Here is a 22,335-nt window from a genome sequence, read left to right as displayed (position 1 = left end):
ATAAAAAAGCAAAAATAAATAAATAAATAAAATACGGGCAATGGGGCATCTGGGTGGCTCAGTCGGTTAAGTGTCCAACTCTTGATTTCGGCTCAGGTTAATGATCTCAGAGAACTGTTATCCAGCCCCGTACTGGGCTCTACGGTCATCAGGGAGTCTGCTGCTTTCTCTCTGCCCCTCCCCCTGCTCCTGAGCACGCTCTCTCTCTCTCTCAAATAAATAAATAAATCTTTTTTTTTTTTTTAAGTAGGCAAAGGGCTTAGACATTTCTCCTAAGATAAAGAAATGGCCAATAAGCCCATGAAAAAATGTTTAATATCACTAATCATTAGAGAAATACAAATCAAAACTACAATGAGACACCACTTCATACCCATTAGAATGGCTACTACCAAAAAAAGAAAATAACAAATTATAGTAAAGATGTGGAGAAACTGGAACCCTTCTGTACAATTGGTGGGAATATAAAAATGGTGCAGCTGCCCCACAAAACAGTATCTTTAAAAAATTAAAAATAAAATTACCATATGATCCAGCCATTCTGTTTTGGGTATATAGCCAAATGAACTGAAATAATCTCAAGGAGATATTTGTACACCAATGTTGATAGCAGCATTAATCACAACAATTAAAAGTGGAAGCAACCAGCAGTGCCTGGGTGGTGCAGCCAGGTAAGTGTCTGACTCTTAGTTTCAGTTGGGTCATGATCTCAGGGTTGTGCTCGGCAGCACCTGCTTGAGACTCTTTCCCTCTCCTTTTGCCCCTCACCACTGTGCTCTCTCTAACATAAATAAATAAATCTTAAAAAAAGAAAAAAGGTAGAAGCAACCCAAGTGTTCCCTGACATACAAATGGATAAATGAAATACGGTATATACATACAATGGAATATTATTTAGCCTTAAAAGAGAAAGAAATTCTGAAACATACTACAACCTGGATGAATCTTGAGACCATAATGCTAAATGAAACAAGTCAACTATAAAATGGCAAGTATTGTATGATTCCACTTAAATGAGATACCTATTCATAGAAACAAAAATCGGAATGGTGAATACCAGGCACAAAGGAATGGGGAGAATTAGGTATTTTTAATGGACACAAAGTTTTGGTTTTATAAGATAAAAAGAGTTCTAGAGATGGAGAGTAGTGATGCTTGCTCAATAATGTGAATGTGTACCAATGAACTGTACAATTACAAATGGTTAAGGTGGTAAATTTTATGTTATGTGCATCTTACCACAATTTTAAAAAAATTAGTCTGTCCACTCCCCCCAAAAAAGTAGAAAATTAATTATTCTCTAGAATGTGCTAGAGTTCAGTAGAAACTCCTACTGACTGAAAGAAATGAAGAAAGATTTAAGTAGAAAAATATATATTCTTCATGAATGAGATGATTCAATGTTGCTCTCCCCAATGGAGTTGATACAACTCCCATAACTATATACATAGGCTTTTTGGGACTTGACAAGCTGATTCTAAAATTCATATGAAAATTAAAGGGACCTATAGAATAGCCAAAATCATTTCTAAAAAGAACAAAGATAGAGGACTTATATTACCTGATTTGAAGTCTTAAAATGAAACAGAATAGGAAGTGCAGAAATTCAATAAGGAAAGAGTAATCTTTGTAATACGTGGTGCTAGAAATAGTGAACAGCTATATAGCAGTAAATAAATTATTAAGAAACATAACTTCTACCTTTATATCTCATATTGTATACAAAATTTAACTCAAAATAGATCAAAGGCCTAATTGTAAAAATGTAAATCACAAAACTTCTAGAAGAACACAGAAAATAACCTTAATGTCGTTAAATTTTACAGTACCTTAAACAGTTCACAAAAAAGTATGACTATAAAAGAAAATTTCAATCAAATAGAATTCATCAGGGTGCCTGGCTGGCTCAGTCAAATAGAACATGTGACTTTTGATTTCAGGGTCGTGAGTCTGAGCCCCACAATCAGAGTAGAGTTTGCATACATACATACATAAATTAGACTTCATTGAAATTAAAAAGTTATGATCGTCAAAAAACACTGTAACAAAAATGAAAAGCAAAACACAAGACTGGGAGAGAGTATCTGCAAAACATTTGTCCAACAAAGGCTTGTACTTGGAATATATATAGAACTCTTAAAATTCAATAAGAAGATAAACAAAGCCCCCTCCACCCCCACCCCCCGGGACAAATGGCAAAGGTCTGAATAGATAGTTCACCAAGGAAAATATAAGGATGGTAAATAAGGGCATGAAAAGATGTTTGACATCACTTAGCTATTAAGGAAATGTAAATTAAAACCATAACAAGATACCACCACACAACTAATTGAATAGTTAAAATTAAAAAGTGTTATCACTTAAAGATAACAAAGATATGGAGCAACTGGAACTCTTATACATAGTTAATGAGAATATAAAACGGTAGAAACATTTTGGAAAACTGGCAGTTTCTTCAAAAATTCTCCATTTACCATATGATGCAGCCATTGTATTTTCAGGTATCTACCCAAGAGAAATGAAAGCATATGCCCACAAAAAGGCACAGATTGCTTCCATATCTTTAAAACATAACCTTTTATATTGGAAATAAAAATAAAATCACTAGGAGAATTTCTGGCCTACCATATAATAAGCCCAGAAGCTGCCACTCCATCCTAACAAGTAAAAGCTAAAGAAACTGAGAAATCAACAACTCTCCTTAGATATATTAGAGAGGTGACGTCACAGGATAAAGGATTGGAGACTGGCAGATACAAAGAATCAAAACTTACTTGGGCAAAAACCCACAATCAGACACCATCTCTAGCAACCAGTGCTGGGGTAGAAAAACTTGTGCTATAACTGGTAAAGTGCAGGAGGTTCAGTGTGGACAAGACTGAGAGCTAAAAATTTCAGGAGAACTCAATCATAGGGGTCTTGTGAGTTTTACCTCTGGGAGTTACCAGGTCCTAACAGTGAATATCAAAGAAAAATCCCCTCATGCTTCTGGCAGGGGGAGAAGAAAAGGAGCTATCTTGAAATATGCTAGAGCATTCTGTTCTTAACAAAACCAGCCCCCTAAGAGAAACTATTTTACCAGAGTTTAACCTGCTGGGTTTTATCAGAACCTAACCTAGTTGGGCTAAGCGAAAGAACAAACACCAGCCCCTCTAGGTAACCTGTCCCACCAATGAAGGAGAAAACCTGAAAGTGCTAGTGAAGTTCAGACCAGGGACACTGAAAGACTGAGACCTAGTCATAGAATTATACAATATTTTCCCTACCCCTTCACCTTACCATTGTGTTATTAAAGGCCTATTCTATTGTAGTTCCTTTAACCCAGTACATCAGATCTGCCTCTCAAAAAATGCTGGAAAGCATACTAAAGGGCAGAAAATGCAATCTGAAGACACTAAACAAGCATCAAAATCAGAGTCAGTTGTGGTGGGAATGGTAGAATTCTCAGACTAGATTTTTTAAACTATGTTTAAGGGGCACCTGGTTGGTTCAGTGGTTGAGCAGCTGCCTTTGACTCAAGTAGTGATCCCAGGGTCCTGGGATCTAGTCCTGCATCAGACTCCCTGCAGGGAACCTGCTTCTCCCTCTGCCTGTGTCTCTGCCTCTCTCTCTGTGTCTCTCATGAATAAATAAATTAAATATTTAAATAAATAAATAAAACTATGATTAATATACTAAAAGTTTTAGTGAAAAAAGTAGACACATCAAGAATAGATGGATAATGTAGAGAGACAGATATTCTAGAAAAAAATTAAAAATGACAGAAATAAAAAAATGACAGAAATTAAAAGTATAGTAACAGAAATGAAGAATGCCTTTCATGGAGTGATTGTTAGACTGGTCAAGGATGAGTAAATAATCTCTGAGCTTGCAGTAATGACAAAAGAAAGACACCTCCAAAACTGGAAAAGGAAAAAGAAAAAAGACTGAAAGAAAAAAAAACAAAAACAAAAAAACAAAAAACCCAGAATAAAATATCCAAGAGCCATGGGAAAACTACAAAAAGTTTAATCTGTACATGATGGAAATACCAGAAGCACAAGAAAAAGAAAGGAACAAAAGCTATATTTGGAGCAATGATGGCTGAAAATTTCCCCAAATTAATGTCAGACACCAAACCATAGACCCAAGAGACTCAGAGAAGACCAATCAGGATAAATGCCAAAAACCCCCTAAACCTAGGCATATCATATTCAAACTTCAGAAAATCAAACATAAAAAGTCTTTAAAGAAGCCAGAGGGAAAAAACACTTTATAGAAAAGCAAGATAAAGATCACATTCAACTTCTCAGAAACCATGCTAGGAAGAAGACAATGGAATGAAATATTTAAAGTGTTGAGAAAGAAAAACTAACTAGAATTCTGTATCCTTCAACAAAATGATCCTTCAAAAGTGAAAGAGAGTATTCCTCTCAATCTTGCTGTGAACCTAAACTGATGTGAAAAAATTAAGTCTTAAAAAAAAGGTGGAGAGAGGGATAACTGGGTTGCTCAGTTGGTTAAGTATCAGACTCTTGGTTTCACTCAGGTCATGATCTCAGGGTCATGAGATGGAGCCCTACATGGGACTCTGTGCTCAATGTTGAATCTGCTTAAGATTCTTTCCCTCCCTCCCCCTTTGCTCCTCTCTCTGCTCACATGTTCTCTCTCAAATAAATAAATAAAATATAAAAAAAAAGTGGGGAGAAACAACTTTTGTCAAACAAAAATTGAGAGAATTTGTTGCAAGTAGACAGGCTTTGCGAGATATGTTAAAAGACGTCTTTAGAGAAAAGGAAAATAACATAGGTCAGAAACTTGGATCTACACAAAGAAAGAGCATCAGAGAATAAATAATTGAGGGTAAAATAAAAATGTGTATTGTTATTTTTAATCTAAAAGATAACAGTTTGTTCGAAATATTAATAGTAACAATGTATTTGATTATGCTGGCTTCTGTGTATGTGTATGTATGTTTATGCATAAATGAAATTAATGACAGCAATGATACAGGGGATGGCAGGAAGGAACTGGAAATATTTTGTTATTATAAGGTACTCATACTACTTGTGAATCACTATGGTATTACTGAAAAGTGACTGAATTAGTTGTAAATATATATTGCAAACTCTAGGGCAACCACTAAAAAAACTTTACAGATTAAAAGTAAAGGGATGGAAAAAGATACACTAGTGCTAATTAAAAGAAAGTAGGAGTAGCTGTATTAATTTCACAGAACAGACTTCAAAGTGAGAAAAGTAAAAAGCAACATTACATAATGAGAATGGGGGAAGTACTTCAGCAAGACATAATTCTTAATGTGTATGTGTCTAACACCAAAGCATCAAAATATGCCAGACAAAAACTGATAGGATGGCACAAAGAAACAGATGAATCTACTATTAGAGTTGGAGACTTCAAACACCCTTCTATCAGAAGTAAACAGATTTAGCAGCAGAAAATTTGTAAGGATATAGTTGAACTCAATAGCACCATCAATCAACTGGATGTAACTGACATCTATAGACTATTTCATCAAATATTGTGTTAACAATACACAATATTGTTTTACTCGAGCTCATTTGGACCATTCACCAAGACAGACCAAATTCTTGGTCATAAAACATACTTCAACTAAAAAACAGAAATCATAAAATGTCTGCTCCCTGAGACCACAAAGGAATTATTTTTTTTTTTAATAAAGATTTTATTTAGGGCAGCCCAGGTGGCTCAGCGGTTTAGCGCCATCTTCCGCGGAGGGCATGATCCTGGAGACCCGGGATCGAGTCCCGTGTCGGGCTTCCTGCATGGAGCCTGCTTCTCCCTCTGCCTATATCTCTGCCTCTCTCTCTCTCTCTCTCTCTCTGTGTGTGTCTTTCATGAATAAATAAATAAAATATTAAAAAAAGATTTTATTTATTCATGAGAGACATAGAAAGAGAGAGAGGCAGAGACATAGGCAGAGAGAGAAGCAGGGTCCATGCAGGGAGTCCAATGCAGGACTGGATCCTGGGATTTCAGGATCATGCCCTGGGCCGAAGGCAGACGCCTATCATTGAGCCACTCAGGCATCTCCACCACAAAGGAATTAGGACTAGAAATCAATAATGGAAAAAATAGCTGCAAAAATCCTCAAATACTTGGAAATGAAAAAATTTTAATACTTCTATATAATACCTTGGTAAAAGGGGAAACTTCAAGAGAAATCTTTAAATATTTTTAACTAAATAAAAATGAAAATACAATTTAACGAAGTTTGTGAGATTCAGTGAAAGCAGCACTTAAAAGGAAATTTATAGTACTGAAATCATATATTACAAAAGAAGATCTAAAATAAATAATCTAGGGGTGCCCAGATGGCTCAGTCAGTACAGCATGCAACTATTAATCTCAGGGTCGTGAGTTGAAGCCCCACATTCAGCACAGAGTTTACTTAAAAAAATAAATAAAATAAATCATCTAAGCTTCCACTTTAAGAAAGTAGAAAAAGAAGAACAAATTAAATCTAAAATAAGCAGAAGAAAAGTAATAATTAAAATTAGAGCAGAAATCAATGAAATTTAAAATAGAAAATCAGTAGAGAAAAATCAACAAAACCTAGATGATTCTTTGAAAAATTATAAACAAACAAGCCAAGTTAGGAGAAAAAGAGAAAAGACAGGGCAGCCCCGGTGGCTCAGTGGTTTAGCGCCGCCTTCAGCCCAGGGTATGATCCTGGAGTCCCGGGATCGAGTCCCACATCAGGCTTCCTGCGTGGGACCTGCTTCTCCCTCTGCCTGTGTCTTTGCCTCTCTCTTTCTGTGTCTCTCATGAATAAATAAATAAAATCTTAAAAAAAAAAAAAAATAAATTGAATCAATAATAACCTTCCAAAATATAAAGCACAGGCCCAAATAGTTCACTTGTGAATTCTCCCAAACATTTAAAAAGTTATATGCATTCTCTACATTCTGTTCCACAGCATAAAGCAGAAAGAATACTTCCTACTTCATTTTACGAAGCCTGCATTACCATATTATCAAAACAAAAGACATATAAAATTACAGACCAATAACTCTTATGAATATAAATGTAAAAATCCTCAACAAAATATTAGCAAATCAAATCCAGCAATATATCAAAAGAATTATATGCCATGACCAAGTGGGATGTATCCTAGTATGCAAGGCAGTTTTAATATTCAAAAATCAATTAATGTACTCCATCACATCAACAGTCTAAAAAAGAAAAATCACACAATTATCAGAAGATGCAGAAAAAGCATTTGACAAAATCCAATACCCATTCATTATAAAATCTCTCAGCAAAGTAGGAATAAAGATGAATTTCTTCAACTTGATAAAGAACATCTACAAAAACCCTACAGCTAACATACTTAATGGTGAGAAATTCTAAGCTTTCTAGCTGAGATGAGGAATGTAGCAAAGATGTCTCACCATTGGTTTACAATATTGCACTGAAAAGTCCTAGCTAACACAGTAAGACAAGAAAAGGAAATAAAAGTTATACATATTGGAATGGTAGAAATAAAACTGTCTTTGTTCACAGATGATGTGAACTTAAAAAAAAAAGTCTTGGGAGCATGCAGAGCAATATGAACTGCACTCATTGCTGATGGGAATGCAAAATGATACTGTTATTTTATTTTTTTATTTTTTTATTTTTTTAAATATTTTATTTATTTATTCATGAGAGACAGAGAGAGAGAGAGGCAGAGACACAGGCAAAGGGAGAAGCAGGCTCCATGCAGGGAGCCCGACATGGGACTTGATCCGGGGACTCCAGGATCACACCCCGGGCTGAAGGCGGCGCTAAACTGCTGAGCCACCAGGGCTGCCCGATACCACTATTTTAGAAGACAGTTTGGCAGTTTCTTAACAAAACTAAATGAACATTTTTTTAAAGTAATCTCTACACCCAACATGGGGTTTGAACTTACAACCCCAAGATCAAGAGTTGGATGCTCTATTGACTGAGTCAGCTAGGCAACTCTAAACACACTCCTATCATGGATGCTAATCCAGCAACCATGCTCCTTGGTATGTACCAAAAGGAACTGAAAATACATCCTCACAAAAACCTGCACATGGATATTTACACCTTTACTCATAACTGCCAAAACCTGACATAACCAAGAAGTCCTTCAATAGGTCAATGGATAAACTGGTATATACAGACAATGAAATATTATTCAGAGCTAAAAAGAAATAAGCTCTCAAGCAATGATGAAAAGACATGGAAGAAACTTAAATGCATTATTAGTAAGTGAAAGAAGCCAAATGAAAAGGCAACATATTACAGTATGACACCAACTATAGGACATTCTAGAAAAGGCAACACTATGGAGACAGTAAAAAAGATTAGTGGTTGCCAGGGGTTAGGAAGGAGGGTTGGATAAACAAAGGATCTTTAGAGCAGTGAAACAACTGTGTATGATACTGTAATGGTGAATACATCTGATTTTACATTTGCTGAATCCCAAAGATTGTATAAGACCAAGAGTGAACCTTAACGTGAATTATGGACTTTGGGGGATCCCTGGGTGGCACAGCGGTTTAGCGCCTGCCTTTGGCCCAGGGTGCGATCCTGGAGACCTGGGATCGAGTCCCACATCGGGCTCCCGGTGCATGGAGCCTGCTTCTCCCTCTGCCTATGTCTCTGCCTCTCTCTCTCTCTCTCTCTCTGTGCGACTATCATAAATAAATAAAAATTAAAAAAAAATTATGGACTTTGAGTGCTAATGAGGTGCTGATATAGGTTCACTGACTGTAACAAATGTACTCTGGTTCAGAATATTGATAATGAGGGAAGGGGAGAGGAGACAGGAAAAAGTACAGAGGTACTTTTTACTCTGAGCTGCTCTGAAAAATGAAGTTTTTAATATAAAAAATAAAATCACCATTTAATTCAAAAAACAGAAAGCCCTGAAAGTTACCAGAGACCTGGGAAAATATCTGGTTCCTCAATATAGCCTGGAATAATGGTTAACTTATGTATTAATATACCCATTTTTCAGAAGAATAATAGCACATAATAAACTTTATGTTCAAATTCCCCAAAACTCAATATACTCAGGAATTGTAAATAAAGCAGATAAAATAAAAATAAGAGCACAGAGTCACTGTAGTGCTCGAAAAACTCTAAAAGCTACCTAAAAAGAGGTATTCTGAATCTTTAAAAAGGATATACCACTGGAATATATACAGCAAGTTAAAATAATTTGCTGAATATATTTGATAGTAATATGGCATATTATACATCAGTTTCAATTAAGAATCTAGAAAAATCTCATAAGGGTTTTACTCTTTTTAACAAAACATCTAGGCTCAAGTCTTATCTTCATTTCCAAGTGATAATGAATATGCATCATACACCACAGTTCCCTGAAAGGTTACAAATTCAACTGAAATCAATACAGCTCAAAAAATTGTTCCGTTGGCTAGAGAAGTTCTTTAAAATTTGAATACATTTATGTGAGACATACACTATTCCGTCTGGTCTCTGTCCCAACCTTCTTGTTTTCCTACATCCAGTTCAATTCATTCATGTTTGTTATTTGCTTAATTCCAATAGTAACTTTGGTTTGAGGCCCCCTACTCTATATTGTTATTTGTATAGCTAAACTTATACTTTGATTCCTTTCATTTAAAATCTCCTTAAGAAATTCTGTACCGGGATCCCTGGGTGGCGCAGCGGTTTAGCGCCTGCCTTTGGCCCAGGGCGCGATCCTGGAGACCCAGGATCAAATCCCACGTCAGGCTCCCGGTGCATGGAGCCTGCTTCTCCCTCTGCCTGTGTCTCTGCCTCTCTCTCTCTCTCACTGTGTGCCTATCATAAATAAATAAAAAAATTTTAAAAAAAAAAGAAATTCTGTACCATATTTCAATACATTTATATCAGAAAAGATTATTTTCGGGCAGCCTGGGTGGCTCAGTGGTTTAGTGCTGCCTTTGGCCCAGGGCATGATCCTGGAGTCCTGGGATCAAGTCCCACATCGGGCTCCTTGCATAGAGCCGGCTTCTCCCTCTGCCTGTGTCTCTGCCTCTCTCTCCCTGTGTCTCTCATGAATAAATAAATAAAATCTTTAAAAAAAAAGAAAAGATTATTTTCTCTCCTCTTCAATTTTCCAGATTTAAGGGCCAGCACTTAATTAGTCATGCATGATGACAAAAACAACTCTATTGCAAAGAGATGGTGGTTTATTAATGTTATTCCTACCCACACTTAACTGCATGACAAAATATATATCACTGATAGGTTTATAAAGCCCTACTGAAGCTTATGATAAAGACTTATGATCAAGTATGAGGAACCATTCATTTTTCTCAAATTAATAGTTTTCCTCAAAATTATTAATATTTGGCAGTATTTCTGACTAAGTGGTTTTATCCTTTCATTAAACACATACATGTGCTCATCTGCACAAGCTGAAAAATATAACTACTTCAAGAATAACCTTATTAAAATTTACATGCCTTATATGGATAAGCCAAGGAGATGCTGGTGGATCTGAAGCTATGAATTAGAACTTTGTATGAAATAGGGAAAATTTTTTCCTTCACAGCTAATGCTACAAACACACCTGACAGAGAATACTAAGGGAAAAATTGGTACAAAACTTTTCAAGTGATCATTCTCTACATGGTTATGCCCAAGCCATCTATTAATGATAAATTAAAAGTCTCTTTACCTGTCAGGACCTGAGTTCAGGCACTCTTGCAGAAGCTGGTGACAATACTAACCCCTGCACTGTGTAGGGAGGTGCACTCCTTGCACTGGGGCTTAAGTGCTAGTGATTTCACCAACCCTTGAAGTGCAGAACAGTAAAAAAACAGTTTTCAGCCGTTTTTCTTACTGAGTTCTCATTTTTTAAAAATTACAAATATCTCAATTAGGTTTTAAAATAAATTGTTTCTGTTGAAAAGGCAGTGCCTTTGTTTAAAGAGACATATGCCAATAGGTCTTTCTGGGTCACTGCACAAATCACAAGATGGTGCTTTTTCCATTAATTAAAAACTTACACAAAGCAGCAGCAATTTGGTGCTTTCGAATGATTTTCTGATTTTACCTGAAAGTACCACGATTTAGTGGCTACAGATGTGTAACTCAGTCTTGCAGAAGGCAATCATAAGTATGAATAGGTACTGTACTAGATGAGATTAGCTGGGTTAAAAAATGGTACTTTTCCTATTGACTCAATTATTCCTCTGCCAAACCATACAGCCCTGGAAGGAGCTGGCAGTCAAATTTGCAACTACTAATTTCTAAAGAAACAACACATTGTACTCTTCCATAAGGTAAAAATCAAGAAATGCTACTTTGCCCAAGGTTAAATTACACTGTGTATGTGTCTGAAGGCCAAATCTGTTTCTGACTGAAACCTTAAAATTCCACATTAATATAATTTCCCATTCTCTTATATTCTAAAATTAGATGAGCTTACACATGAATCTAGGTTTTTCCCGTTGCTACAGGAGAAATGAGTTGAAAAATATACCTTAGCTAGTTTTGAAGAAAATATTTTATGTACCTAAAAAACAGTAATGTTTTATATGAATCTCTCTAAATCCCCTTCACTTCTATAAGCTTTCATTTCTCTTCTGACCCTCTTAGTGAGAACACAAACACTGCTTCCTTGATATTCAGACTATTATGGGCTTGGCACCATTCAGTTATGCACACTCAAAGCATTTGAGTTCTCTGAATTCTTTCCTGGCATTTTAGCAGAGGAAGATAAAAACAAACCTGAGCTGAAACCATGCCAAATGGAGGGACGCACATGTATTTACTATCTTCCTATCCATACTGCGCACCATTTTAAAACTATACCAAATTTATTCTCTACCTACAACAAAGCAAGCTTGTCTTGATATGCTGGCTAAGGTGCTTGTATTTTTCTTCACAGGTAAAGAAATTAAATAATCCCTCTTTTATTACCACACAACTTTTTTAATGTTGGCACTCACTCAAAGTCCATATGAAGGATCTGTTCCTCTAACTTAAAAATCACAGCAGTTTGATCTCACAAACAATCAAACATAAGTACTTCTTGGCAATAATCTGCTCAACTGCTACTGTTTTTTGGTCTTTCTACAGACAAGATAATTTACGAAAAATTCATGAAATAAATATTGTCCAGTTACTTATATGCTTCCTTTCAGTGTAAAAGACAGGGGAAAGAGCAAATACAAAATGTGAACTAAAAGGTCAAGTTTCTAACTTATTTGATATCAAAAAGAATTTTTCTTTCTTTTCTTTCTTTTTTTCTTTCTCTCTCTCTCTCTTTTTTAAGTAAAATGTGGAGCTTGAACTCACGACCCCGAGATCAACTGTTGCATGCTGTACTAGCTAAGCCAGCCAGGCACCCTGACATCAAATGAAAAGATTTCTAAGAGAAAGTCTCAGAGTAGTGGAGACTAACCAAAAAAATCATTTTGTCAAAAATATAAAGCAATTCCAGTTCCAATTTACTTGTAAGTTCATGCCAAACTTGACAACTTTTTAAAATGTAGCTTATATGGGAATAAGATTTCAGGCCAAAACTGACTACTCAATTTAATCCTTATTGTAATTACAAGGTCTAAAATAGTTCTCATTTTAAAGATGCTGAGTTCCCACACACTCTATGTAATGTTTCTTTTTAACATATTCTTACTATGTAACTAACTTGGTCATCTAATTTCTAACCTCCACATTCCATAAGGCAAATATTTTTTCTCGATTATAAGTAAGATTCATTCTCCCAAATTTAATCTATTGTTCAAGAAGGAAAAAACACTTTAAGAAAACCACATTTGGGGTGCCTGGGTGGCTCAGTGGTTGAGTGTCTGCCTTTGGCTCAGGTCATGATCGCGAGGTCCTGGGATGGAGCCCTGCATTGGGCTCTCTGTGGAAAGCCTGCTTCTCCCTCTGCCTATGCCTCTGCTTCTCTCTCTGTCTCTCATGAAAAAATAAATAAAATCTTTAAAAGAAAGAAAGAAAGAAAACCTCATATGAACTAAGCCATTTGATGAACCAATCTTTCATGTTCAAAACACTTATTTTTAAAATAATTCTTCAGCTTAGGGCACCTGGGTGGCACAGTAGACTGGGTGACCAACCCTTGGTTTCAGCTCGGGTTGTGATCTCAGTGTCGTGGGATCAAGCCCTGTGTTGGGCTCCACAATCAATGTGGAGTCTGCTTGGGATTCCCTCTGCCCCTCCTGCTCATGCTCTCTCTCTCTCAAAAAAAATAAGTCTTTAAAAAAAATAACCCTCCAGCTTTATATGCATGGTATTCTATTCATTTTACATTTATGAAAATGTAATCTGCCTAGCATCACAAAATATGTTAATGTTTGAAGCAGAATTAGACTGTGGCATTTCCTTTATCTCATAGTACAGATTATTAAAATATTTCCCATGAACATCTAAAAATGCTTCCTATTTCTTTTTTTTTTTTTTGCTTCCTATTTCTAAAGCAACAAAAACTGATATCTTAATCTGCAAATGTATATATCACCACACACACATCATACACACACAGACAGCAAATTAAATGGAAAACAACTCTTACCTTCATCTCCCTCTGGTGCATATGAAGCTGTAATAATGTCAATATCAGCACAATTCATCACAATCTGATTGGTTGCCTGCCTCACCTAAGGGGAAAAGAAAAACCAGCAGTGTCAGAAATAGCCTAGGTTAATAACATGTGCATCTTCATCTTGGCCTAATGTATGTCACAGGGAATTTTTTTAGACCCAGACATCACTAAAACCTAGACTGAGTATTTATAGATCAATGGCAAAAATAAATAAGTAGTTTTAAGTATTCCAAGGTGATTCACATTTTCCAAATTATATTAAAAGCAACAATAAACACTTAAGCATTTTAAAAATTTAAAAATCTGGCCAATGAGCTAAATAAAAGCAATTTTTTCTACTTAAACTTTTATTTAAAAAATTACAAATTAATTAGGAGCATTTTTCATATGTTGCAACTAATTATGTATTTCAACCTATACATCAAACCCATCATAAGACCTTCTGTAAGAATAGAGGAAGAAAAATGATATTATAAACCATGTCAAAACTTCATAAAACATTCTTTAAATGTTTTCTCTTACCAAAGTAACATTTTGGATGTAATAGACACTAAAGACTCACTACCAAGATTAAATAAACTTTTTAAGATTTTGTATTGTTTCAGATCCCCCCCCCAAAAAAAAACAGCTGTAATGAAAGCTCCATCTTCTCTTCCTCATTCATAAAGATAACCACTCTCCGAAGGCTAATGTAGCTTTTTCTCATGTAGGTATAGTACTTCTGCTATGTGTATATATATATATATATATATATATATATATATATATATATATATATAGTACTTCTGCTATATATATATATATATCAGCAAACAATGTTTTTAATTTTATACAAATAGTATCAAGTATATATAGCCTTTGCAACCTGCTTTTTTTTTTCACCATATTTCTGAAATGGATAAATGCAGACAGATACAGATCTAATTCATTATTTTTAACTCCTATATAGAATTCCATTCTATAAGTGAACTGCATTTATCCATTTCCTTCCTAAAGGAAGTTAGATTATTTCCACTCTTTTGTTATTTAAAATAGCATTATAATAAATATCTTGGTCCATGATTTTTTGTGCACATTTTTCTTTACCAAGAATATCCCAATTATGCTCTAGTTTCAACTAACACTCCCATGAGCAAAGAATAAAGAAATCTCACTTTCATCATCCTCAAAAAGACTTGAAAAAAAATTAAGATTTTATTTATTTATTCATGAGAAACAGAGAGAGAGAGAGAGAGAGAGAGAGAGAGAGGCAGAGGGAGAAGCAGGCTCCATGCAGGGAGCCCGACATGGGACTCGATCCTGGGTCTCCAGGATCATGCCCTGGGCTGAAGGCAGCACTAAACTACTAAGTCACCCAGGCTGCCCAAAGACTTGAAGAGTTTTGACAGTTATAAGCATTAAATGGTATTTCACTGTTGCTTTTTTTTAATTAATCTTTTTGACGATTTTGTTTATTTCTTCATGAGAGACACACACACACACACAGAGGCAGAGACACAGGCAGAGGAAGAAGCAGGCTCCATGCAGGACGCGCAATGTGGGACTCGATCCCGGGATTCCAGGATCACACCCTGGGCTGAAGGCCGGTGGCACTCAACTGCTGAGCCATCCAGGCATGCCCCACTGTTGCTTTAATTAGAATTTCCCTGATTACTAGTAACACTAGTTAAGCATCTTTCTCTTCTTTTTCATTTTTCTTTCCTTTTTTTTTTTATAGGTCATTGCTTTTCCTCTGCAAATTGTTCATTCATAACCCTTGCCTATTTTTCAATTTGGTTGTAAACTTGATTTTATATACTTGTTGCATTAAACAGAACCTCAAATTCATTTTCAGATCATTCATTTGAATGGCCTAAATTTAAAATAAAAATACTGGAGCTCCTGGGTGGCTCAGTTGGTTAAGCATCCAACTCCTGGTTTTGGCTCAGGTCATGATCTCACAGTTGTGAGATGGAGCGCTGCATCAGGCTCACTGTTCAAGATGCAGTCTGCTTCAGCTCTTTCTTCCTCTCCCTCCCCCTTACCTCTCCCTGTGCCCCTCCCTGCTCACTCGAGAGCTCTCTCTCCCCCCTCTCCAAAATAAATAAATAAACAAAATCTAAAAATTAAATAAGTACAGATGTCCTAAATCACAAACAAATGTCTACAGAAGACAGCCAAGCGGGTGAGTAGAGTAGGCTAGGTGAAGGCTACGCATAATGGAAGGGGGCGGTAACCACTGCGTGGAGCCAACCCATTATTGCTATACTTAAAAGCTGACTTAGTATGGACAGTCTTCCAATTAAAAAAAGTCAAAGGGGCTCCTGGTTGGCTCAGTTGGTAGAGCATGCAACTCTGGATCTCAGGGTCTGAGTTCAAACCCTACATCAGACAGAGAGATTGCTTTTTTAAAAAAAGTCACAAATTTCTTATTTCATTTGCAATTTTCCAAATTGTAATTGATGGTAACTAATACAAAATTTGCAATATCACTGCAGTCCGAATAAAACCCACATGTAGGTCAATAGTGCCTCAAGATCACTAAGAGAACAGAGAACTAGGTAAGGAGATAGGACTAATTTAATTTAATATCTATATGAAAAAGCTATACCAAAGAGTAATCATTTTATTAATAATCAACAAATAAACATGATTAATCTCAAACTAAAATTACCCGACCTAAATTATAGACAGTATGTTAGTAAACCTGTAACTGTCAAAATCACTAACACATAACATTTGGCTCCATTAAAAAAATCCTTTCCAGGAACTTAGCTAGTTTAGTTGGTAAAGCATGAGACTCTTGATTTTGGGGACAAGCCCCACACTGAGTGTAGCGCTTAGCTTTAAAAAATAAAACCCAGAAAAAAACATAAAAAATAACAAAATATAAAACCCAGGATGCCTGGGTGGCTCAGCGGTTGAGCACCTGCCTTCGGCCCAGGGCCTAATCCCAGGGTCCTGGGATCGAGTCTCACATCGGGCTCCCTACGGGGAGCCTGCTGCTCCCTTTGCCTGTGTCTCTACCTCTCTCTGTCTCTCATGAATAAATAAATAAAATCTTTTAAAAAATAAAAATAAAACCCTTTGGGGGATCCGTGGGTGGCTCAGCAGTTTAGTGCCTGCCTTTGGCCCAGGGCGTGATCCTGGAATCCTGGGATCGAGTCCCACATCAGGCTCCCTGCATGGAACCTCCTTCTCCCTCTGCCTGTGTCTCTGCCTCTGTGTCTCTCATGAATAAATAAATAAAATCTTTTTTAAAACTTAAAAAGTTTTCATAAATCCTTCTGTTTCTAAACAAAAATGTCATTTAAAAAAATGTCATTTAATGAACTTTAAAAAAAAATTTTTTTTAAGTGGTAAGCACACCTGGCTGCCTTAGTAGAGTATGCAACTCCTGATCTTGGGATTGCTGAATTCCAGCCCCAAGGTAAGTGTAAAGATTACTTTAAAAGAAAATCTTTAAATAAATAAATAAATAAATAAATAAATAAATAAATAAATAAATAAATAAATAAATAAATTTGTTAAGTGGTAATAATCCTTCACACTGTTTATTTCACCAGGAACATTCTTAAACAGCACTAAAACTTTTCTGTCCCAATTGGATGTTTATAGCATTACATTTCAACAAACAAAAAAGTTCCCTTTGTCTATTTATAAATTCACTTTTAGAAAATTCAACAACAAAGAGAAATGAAGCACTTAATGACCCTGGGGTGGGGTGGAGGGAGGTGTCTCCAAAAAGTAAAATGAGTAAAAACCTTCCAGAGTTTGAAGTTTATGCCAACAGGATAATAGCAGTTTACTTACACATTTTCGTCTTTATCTAAGCAACCATATTTTTATCCATCAACATCTACAGTGAAGTTAATGATAGCCAAGCAGTTAATCAGTCAATGTCGAGATACCTGTACAACACATTATGCCAAATGACATTTACCTCACTACTACTGTAGCATTCTGAGGGAAAGTGTGTGTATACTTTGGAAAGGCACAGTCTACAACATCCACTTATAAGTACATTCTAATTCCTCCTGTGTTTAGGGAAAACCCACCTGTTTATACTACTGAATTAAGCTGCTTGTTGAATAGCTACTAATTTTTTTTTTCAAGATACTGCCATTTCTGGAAGGGTGGGAGGGAAGAACCAAAGGAATAAAAATACTTACCTTAATAATAGAACGCTACTCAAATTTTTTAAATCTGACAGTATACTCTGCCTTATATTAGACATGCATTTTGAACAGGATAAACGTGCTTGCTTTAGCCCTTAGTGCCTGATTCACAGTAATCAGTTAATAGATGTTGTTATTAAGACACACACACAGAAGAGCATGTGACTGGCTCAGCTGATAGAACATGCAACTATTGATCTCAGGGTTGTGAGTTCAATCCCCACGTTGGGCATAGACTTAAAAAAAAAAAAAAAGACATACACAGAAACTAAGATTAAACACGTTGTAATCATAAAGATGTTGCTCTGAATATCATCTAACAGCATTTATCTAACAATTTATAAAGTGCTTATCAGAATGATATAAAATTTTAAAACTATGTGCTAAAAAAAATAAAAATAAAAATAAAAATAGAATAAAACTATGTGCTATATTACATAGTACTTTGGATGTCAGCTATACATGTACAGACTTAAGATACCTACATGGACTTAAGTGCCTGACTACCACACTATAACATTGCTCTTTTGTTTTCCCAACAATAGCACTGACCTGATGATTCAGTACATGATTTCTCACATATTAACATCATCATGTTAGTGATGTGTTCCACTATCAAAAGTAATAGGGGCACCTGGGTGGCTCAGTGGTTGAGCGTCTGCCTTTGGCTCAGGTGGTGATCCTGGGGTCCTAGGATTGAGTCCCACATCGGGCTTCCTGCAGAGTCTGTTTCTCCCTCATGTCTCTGCCTCTCTCTCTGTGTCTCTCATAAATAAATTAATTAAATCTTTAAAAAATATATACAGGTAACAATTCAAAGGAATTTCAGCATTAAGATCTTCACAGTATGCAAACTTAAAGTAGAAGCAAAATGTTCGAGTTGACATGTATTTTGTGTCAACTGATACAATATATGGAATGGAATAAAATAACAGTGTTTCCTTGTTTCAAACCCAGGGTTAAGTCTTTTTGGAGCCCCAAAAAGACTGTACACTTCAACCGAACCAAACACTAAGTAATGGCTCTACTGAAGAGGCAATTTGACTATTGGTAACAATTTTACAATGGAAGTTTCCTTTGAGCTAGGAAGGCAAGAATATGAGAGAACTTTTTTTCCTGAATGAATCTTTATTACAATCACTCAGAAATACATCTACAGGTACTATCAGACCCAAGAGGTTTTTCTCTGATTGCCAAGGCCCTCAGATTTTAGTAAAAGAAAATCTCCAGTGTGACAACTCCAAATACCAGTCAGCCTGAAGCCTGAGTCACTTTGCCTTACAAGCTATTTCATCGTTAAAATTTGGTAATAATCATTGCCTTTGTGGAACAGGGCTATAATTTCTAAAGACAATAGGAGCAAATAATTAGCAGACACAAATTGAGCCAAGTTTTCTAACAAAAGAGACATTGAAAAGAGCAAGTTGCAGAAAGTCAAATGTAGTACTACTAACATAAAAATTTTAAACATACAGAACATTGCTATTTATTGTTTGTGGCTACTTATATATGCAATAAAACTTTAAAAATATAGGGGCACCTTGGTGGCTCAGCAGTTGAGCATCTGGCTTTGGCTCAGGTCACCCAGCATCCCGGGGTGCTGGGATCGAATCCCACATCAGGCTCCCCGCAGGAAGCTGCTTCTCCCTCTGCCTATGTCTCTGCCTCTGTGACTCTCTCATGAATAAGTAAATAAAATCTTAAAAAAAAAAAAAAAAACACTTTAAAACTATATATAGGAATAATACCTATACCTAAAAAGAAGCTACCTTTGGGATGGGGGTGAGAAGAGATTGAAATGGATTTTAGTGCTATCTGTGACATTTTACTGCCCAAAAAACAACAAGCACAGTCTGAAACAAATGAAGGAAAACATTAATATCTATTAAACATGTGTGGTAGGTTACTTTTCTACATTTCTAAAATACTCCCTAATTTAAAGTAAAATCTTAAAGTAGTTACCAGTGGCTAAATAAACTGAGAACTACATACTCGAATGATGTTCAAAACTGAATTGCCAAGATTTGGAGAACTAATTTCAGTTAACAACAAAACAGCCACTGGAAGACTCAATCTTTTGCCACTGATTCACATACAGATTACAGTAAGATCTACCTCACAATAAGAATAGGCTCATTTATGTAGCAAAGTTCAGAGAAGTTTCATAGATAATTTACTACTCAAGATCGTATTTGTCCAGGTTGTACTGGACAATATCAATTACCTAGAACCCGGAAGTTAAAAAAAAAAAAAAAAAAAAAGACTATATAAAAGCCAGAATAGATGATACAAAGTCCATACAATAAAGCTCATTCCCTTCATTCAGAAGAAAGTCCATCAAACCTTCACTTAGAAATTTCTTTTTAAGGTCAGACAAGCTTTTTATCTGGTTACTTATACCTCCTCAGATCAAGTTCAATAAGCTAGAAGAAGGAATAAATGGCACAATAGGCAGCAACAAGGCACAATAAGCTGCAAGAAGTAAAAAGCGAACAGTAAAAAAAAAAAAAAAAAAAACAATAAAGAACAGATATGAAACTAATAAATTATAGTGCATAGTTTTGGGTAATCTGTGGTTACAAGTCAAGTATCAATGACAGATGTTCAGAATGATGTCCAGTATTTTAAAAAAGAAGAAACAAACCTAGATTATGAGGAATTAAAGTTTAAAAAAAATACATTTTTGGAATATTTCCAACCAAATCAGTAAATATTTTTTAAAGTCTAAGTGCCTCAAAGGGTAAGTAAGCTTCATTTATCTGGAAAATTCACTGCAAAATTCATTGCCAGATGATTGTAGATAAAGCTTAACATATAAAAGTTTATTTCTTTTTTTTAAGATTTCAGTTACATATTCAGAAAGACACAGAGAGGCAGAGACCTAGGCAGAGGGAGAAGTAGGCTCCCTTTAGGGAGCCCCATGCAGAACTTGATCCTGGAATCCCAGGATCACACTCAGACGCTCAACCACTGAGCCACCCAGGTGTCCCTAAAAGTTTCTTATATTGAGGTGTTTCTTCATATATACATAAGAAACATTAGAAGATCTGAACAAGTTCAATTTCTTATCACCAAGCTTTCAAATTTAATTTCATAAGACCATTTTGTGATCTAGCACAATACTACACAAATTATTAATTTTACCACTTATTTCAATAATGAAAAAACAACCAAAATGACTGCATAGAAAATATGCAAGGGGCACCTCAGTAGCTCAGTCTGTTAAGCATCGACTCTTGGTTTTGGCTCAGGTCATGATCATGTGATCAAGCCCCACATGGGGCTCCATGCTCAGTGTAGAGTCTGCTCAAGTTTCTCTCTCCTTCTCCCTCTGATCCTCCTCCACCCCACATACTCACACTCTCCCTCTCTCTCCATTAAATAAATAAACCATTAAAAAAAAAAGATTAAAAAAAGAAGAAAATATGCAAAATTTGGGCAGAAAATTCCATAACATCGGGTTGACAATAACATCCATTTAGGTGCCAAGTTTTAGCCTGCCAAACAAACTACTATATCTGTAACTCTCCTCTAAGTGCCAATTTAGTCATCACCAACATGAATATTTTGTTGGCAAAGGCCCGGGATTGTCTACTATATCCTGACTTCTGGCCTTGAAGGATGAATTTAATTTCTTTGGCACAGATTAAATATTTCCATAAGAGAAAGCCCAATTACTGTATAAACCACAATGCACTCATAACAAGGCATTGTAGCCACTCACATAAACATCTTACCTATTTTTTAATTAATTATCCACAAAGCAAGAGAGTCACAATTCAAAACAGCTACAAAAATCCATTGCTCTCAAATGTCCTAATGTAAAGGGGGCTGCAGGGGGAGGAGTGAGAATGTCCCTTTTCTCTAGACCTATGATAACACTTCTGCAAAACCTGCTGACCTAGACCACACTCACTTATGTAAAAGGCAACTACTTTTAAAGTCAGTGCACACTGACTAATTTCTTCACCTTCCCCAGGAGTGCACACCCCAGACCAGGTTAAAAATCCACTAAGTTTCTAATATGTAACCTGTACAAATACTCTGGGCTTATCATAAAATTTTGCAACTAAAGCAACCAAGAGACTTGCATACTTTGTGTAATATGACTCCCAACTGTTAGGAAACTGATCCAGTAACAGTTATAAATCTAGATTTCTAGAGATATAGTCCTGTCCACATTTTTAGATTTCCACAATAAGATACCATCTAATGCCACAATTTAAACTTATTGCTCCAGTCCATGGATCTCAAAAACACAAATATATGCTTTTTACTACTAATGTTAACTTTTACCAACATTTGCTCCTTTACTCTTTCAAAGGCGGCAATGTATACAATTAAAAAGTCCAATTATTCTTTAATAAAATCTGTTAGAATTCACTATCGTACCATCTTTCATTTGTGTTGCCATAGCCTGAAAAGAATTTCTGAAAAGAATTGCTTTGAAAAGCTATTACTAAAAAAGATTTATTTCCTTGTATCAAATTAACAATTCCCTGTTAATACCTAGTACATTACTATGTACTCCCTCAATGACCCAAAGCAGCCGTTCACATATTTCTCATCACTTTGGAAAAACAAGTAGAAAAGGGATAAGGAGAAGCAGCATGT

At 35.8% G+C, this 22,335-nt stretch overlaps 1 protein-coding gene across 3 annotated transcripts in view; it reads right to left on the bottom strand.

Annotated features, from left to right (window-relative positions):
* Positions 1 to 22,335, bottom strand: part of NPEPPS (aminopeptidase puromycin sensitive) — a 106,076-nt gene that overhangs the window by 76,994 nt on the left and 6,747 nt on the right. For 2 of the 3 annotated variants that reach the window (XM_025439715.3, XM_025439713.3), the window contains exon 2: positions 13,535 to 13,619. In XM_025439715.3, coding sequence (XP_025295500.1) covers positions 13,535 to 13,619 — 85 coding nt within the window. Of the gene's footprint in view, positions 1 to 10,669; positions 10,787 to 13,534; positions 13,620 to 22,335 lie in introns of those variants that run through there. The other variant, XM_025439716.3, reaches the window with a different exon arrangement.

Source organism: Canis lupus, chromosome 9 (assembly GCF_003254725.2).
Source record: "Canis lupus dingo isolate Sandy chromosome 9, ASM325472v2, whole genome shotgun sequence".
NCBI lineage: Eukaryota > Metazoa > Chordata > Mammalia > Carnivora > Canidae > Canis > Canis lupus.
The sequence above is the reverse complement of the archived record's forward strand: the minus strand, read 5'-3'. Positions and strand labels throughout refer to the sequence as shown.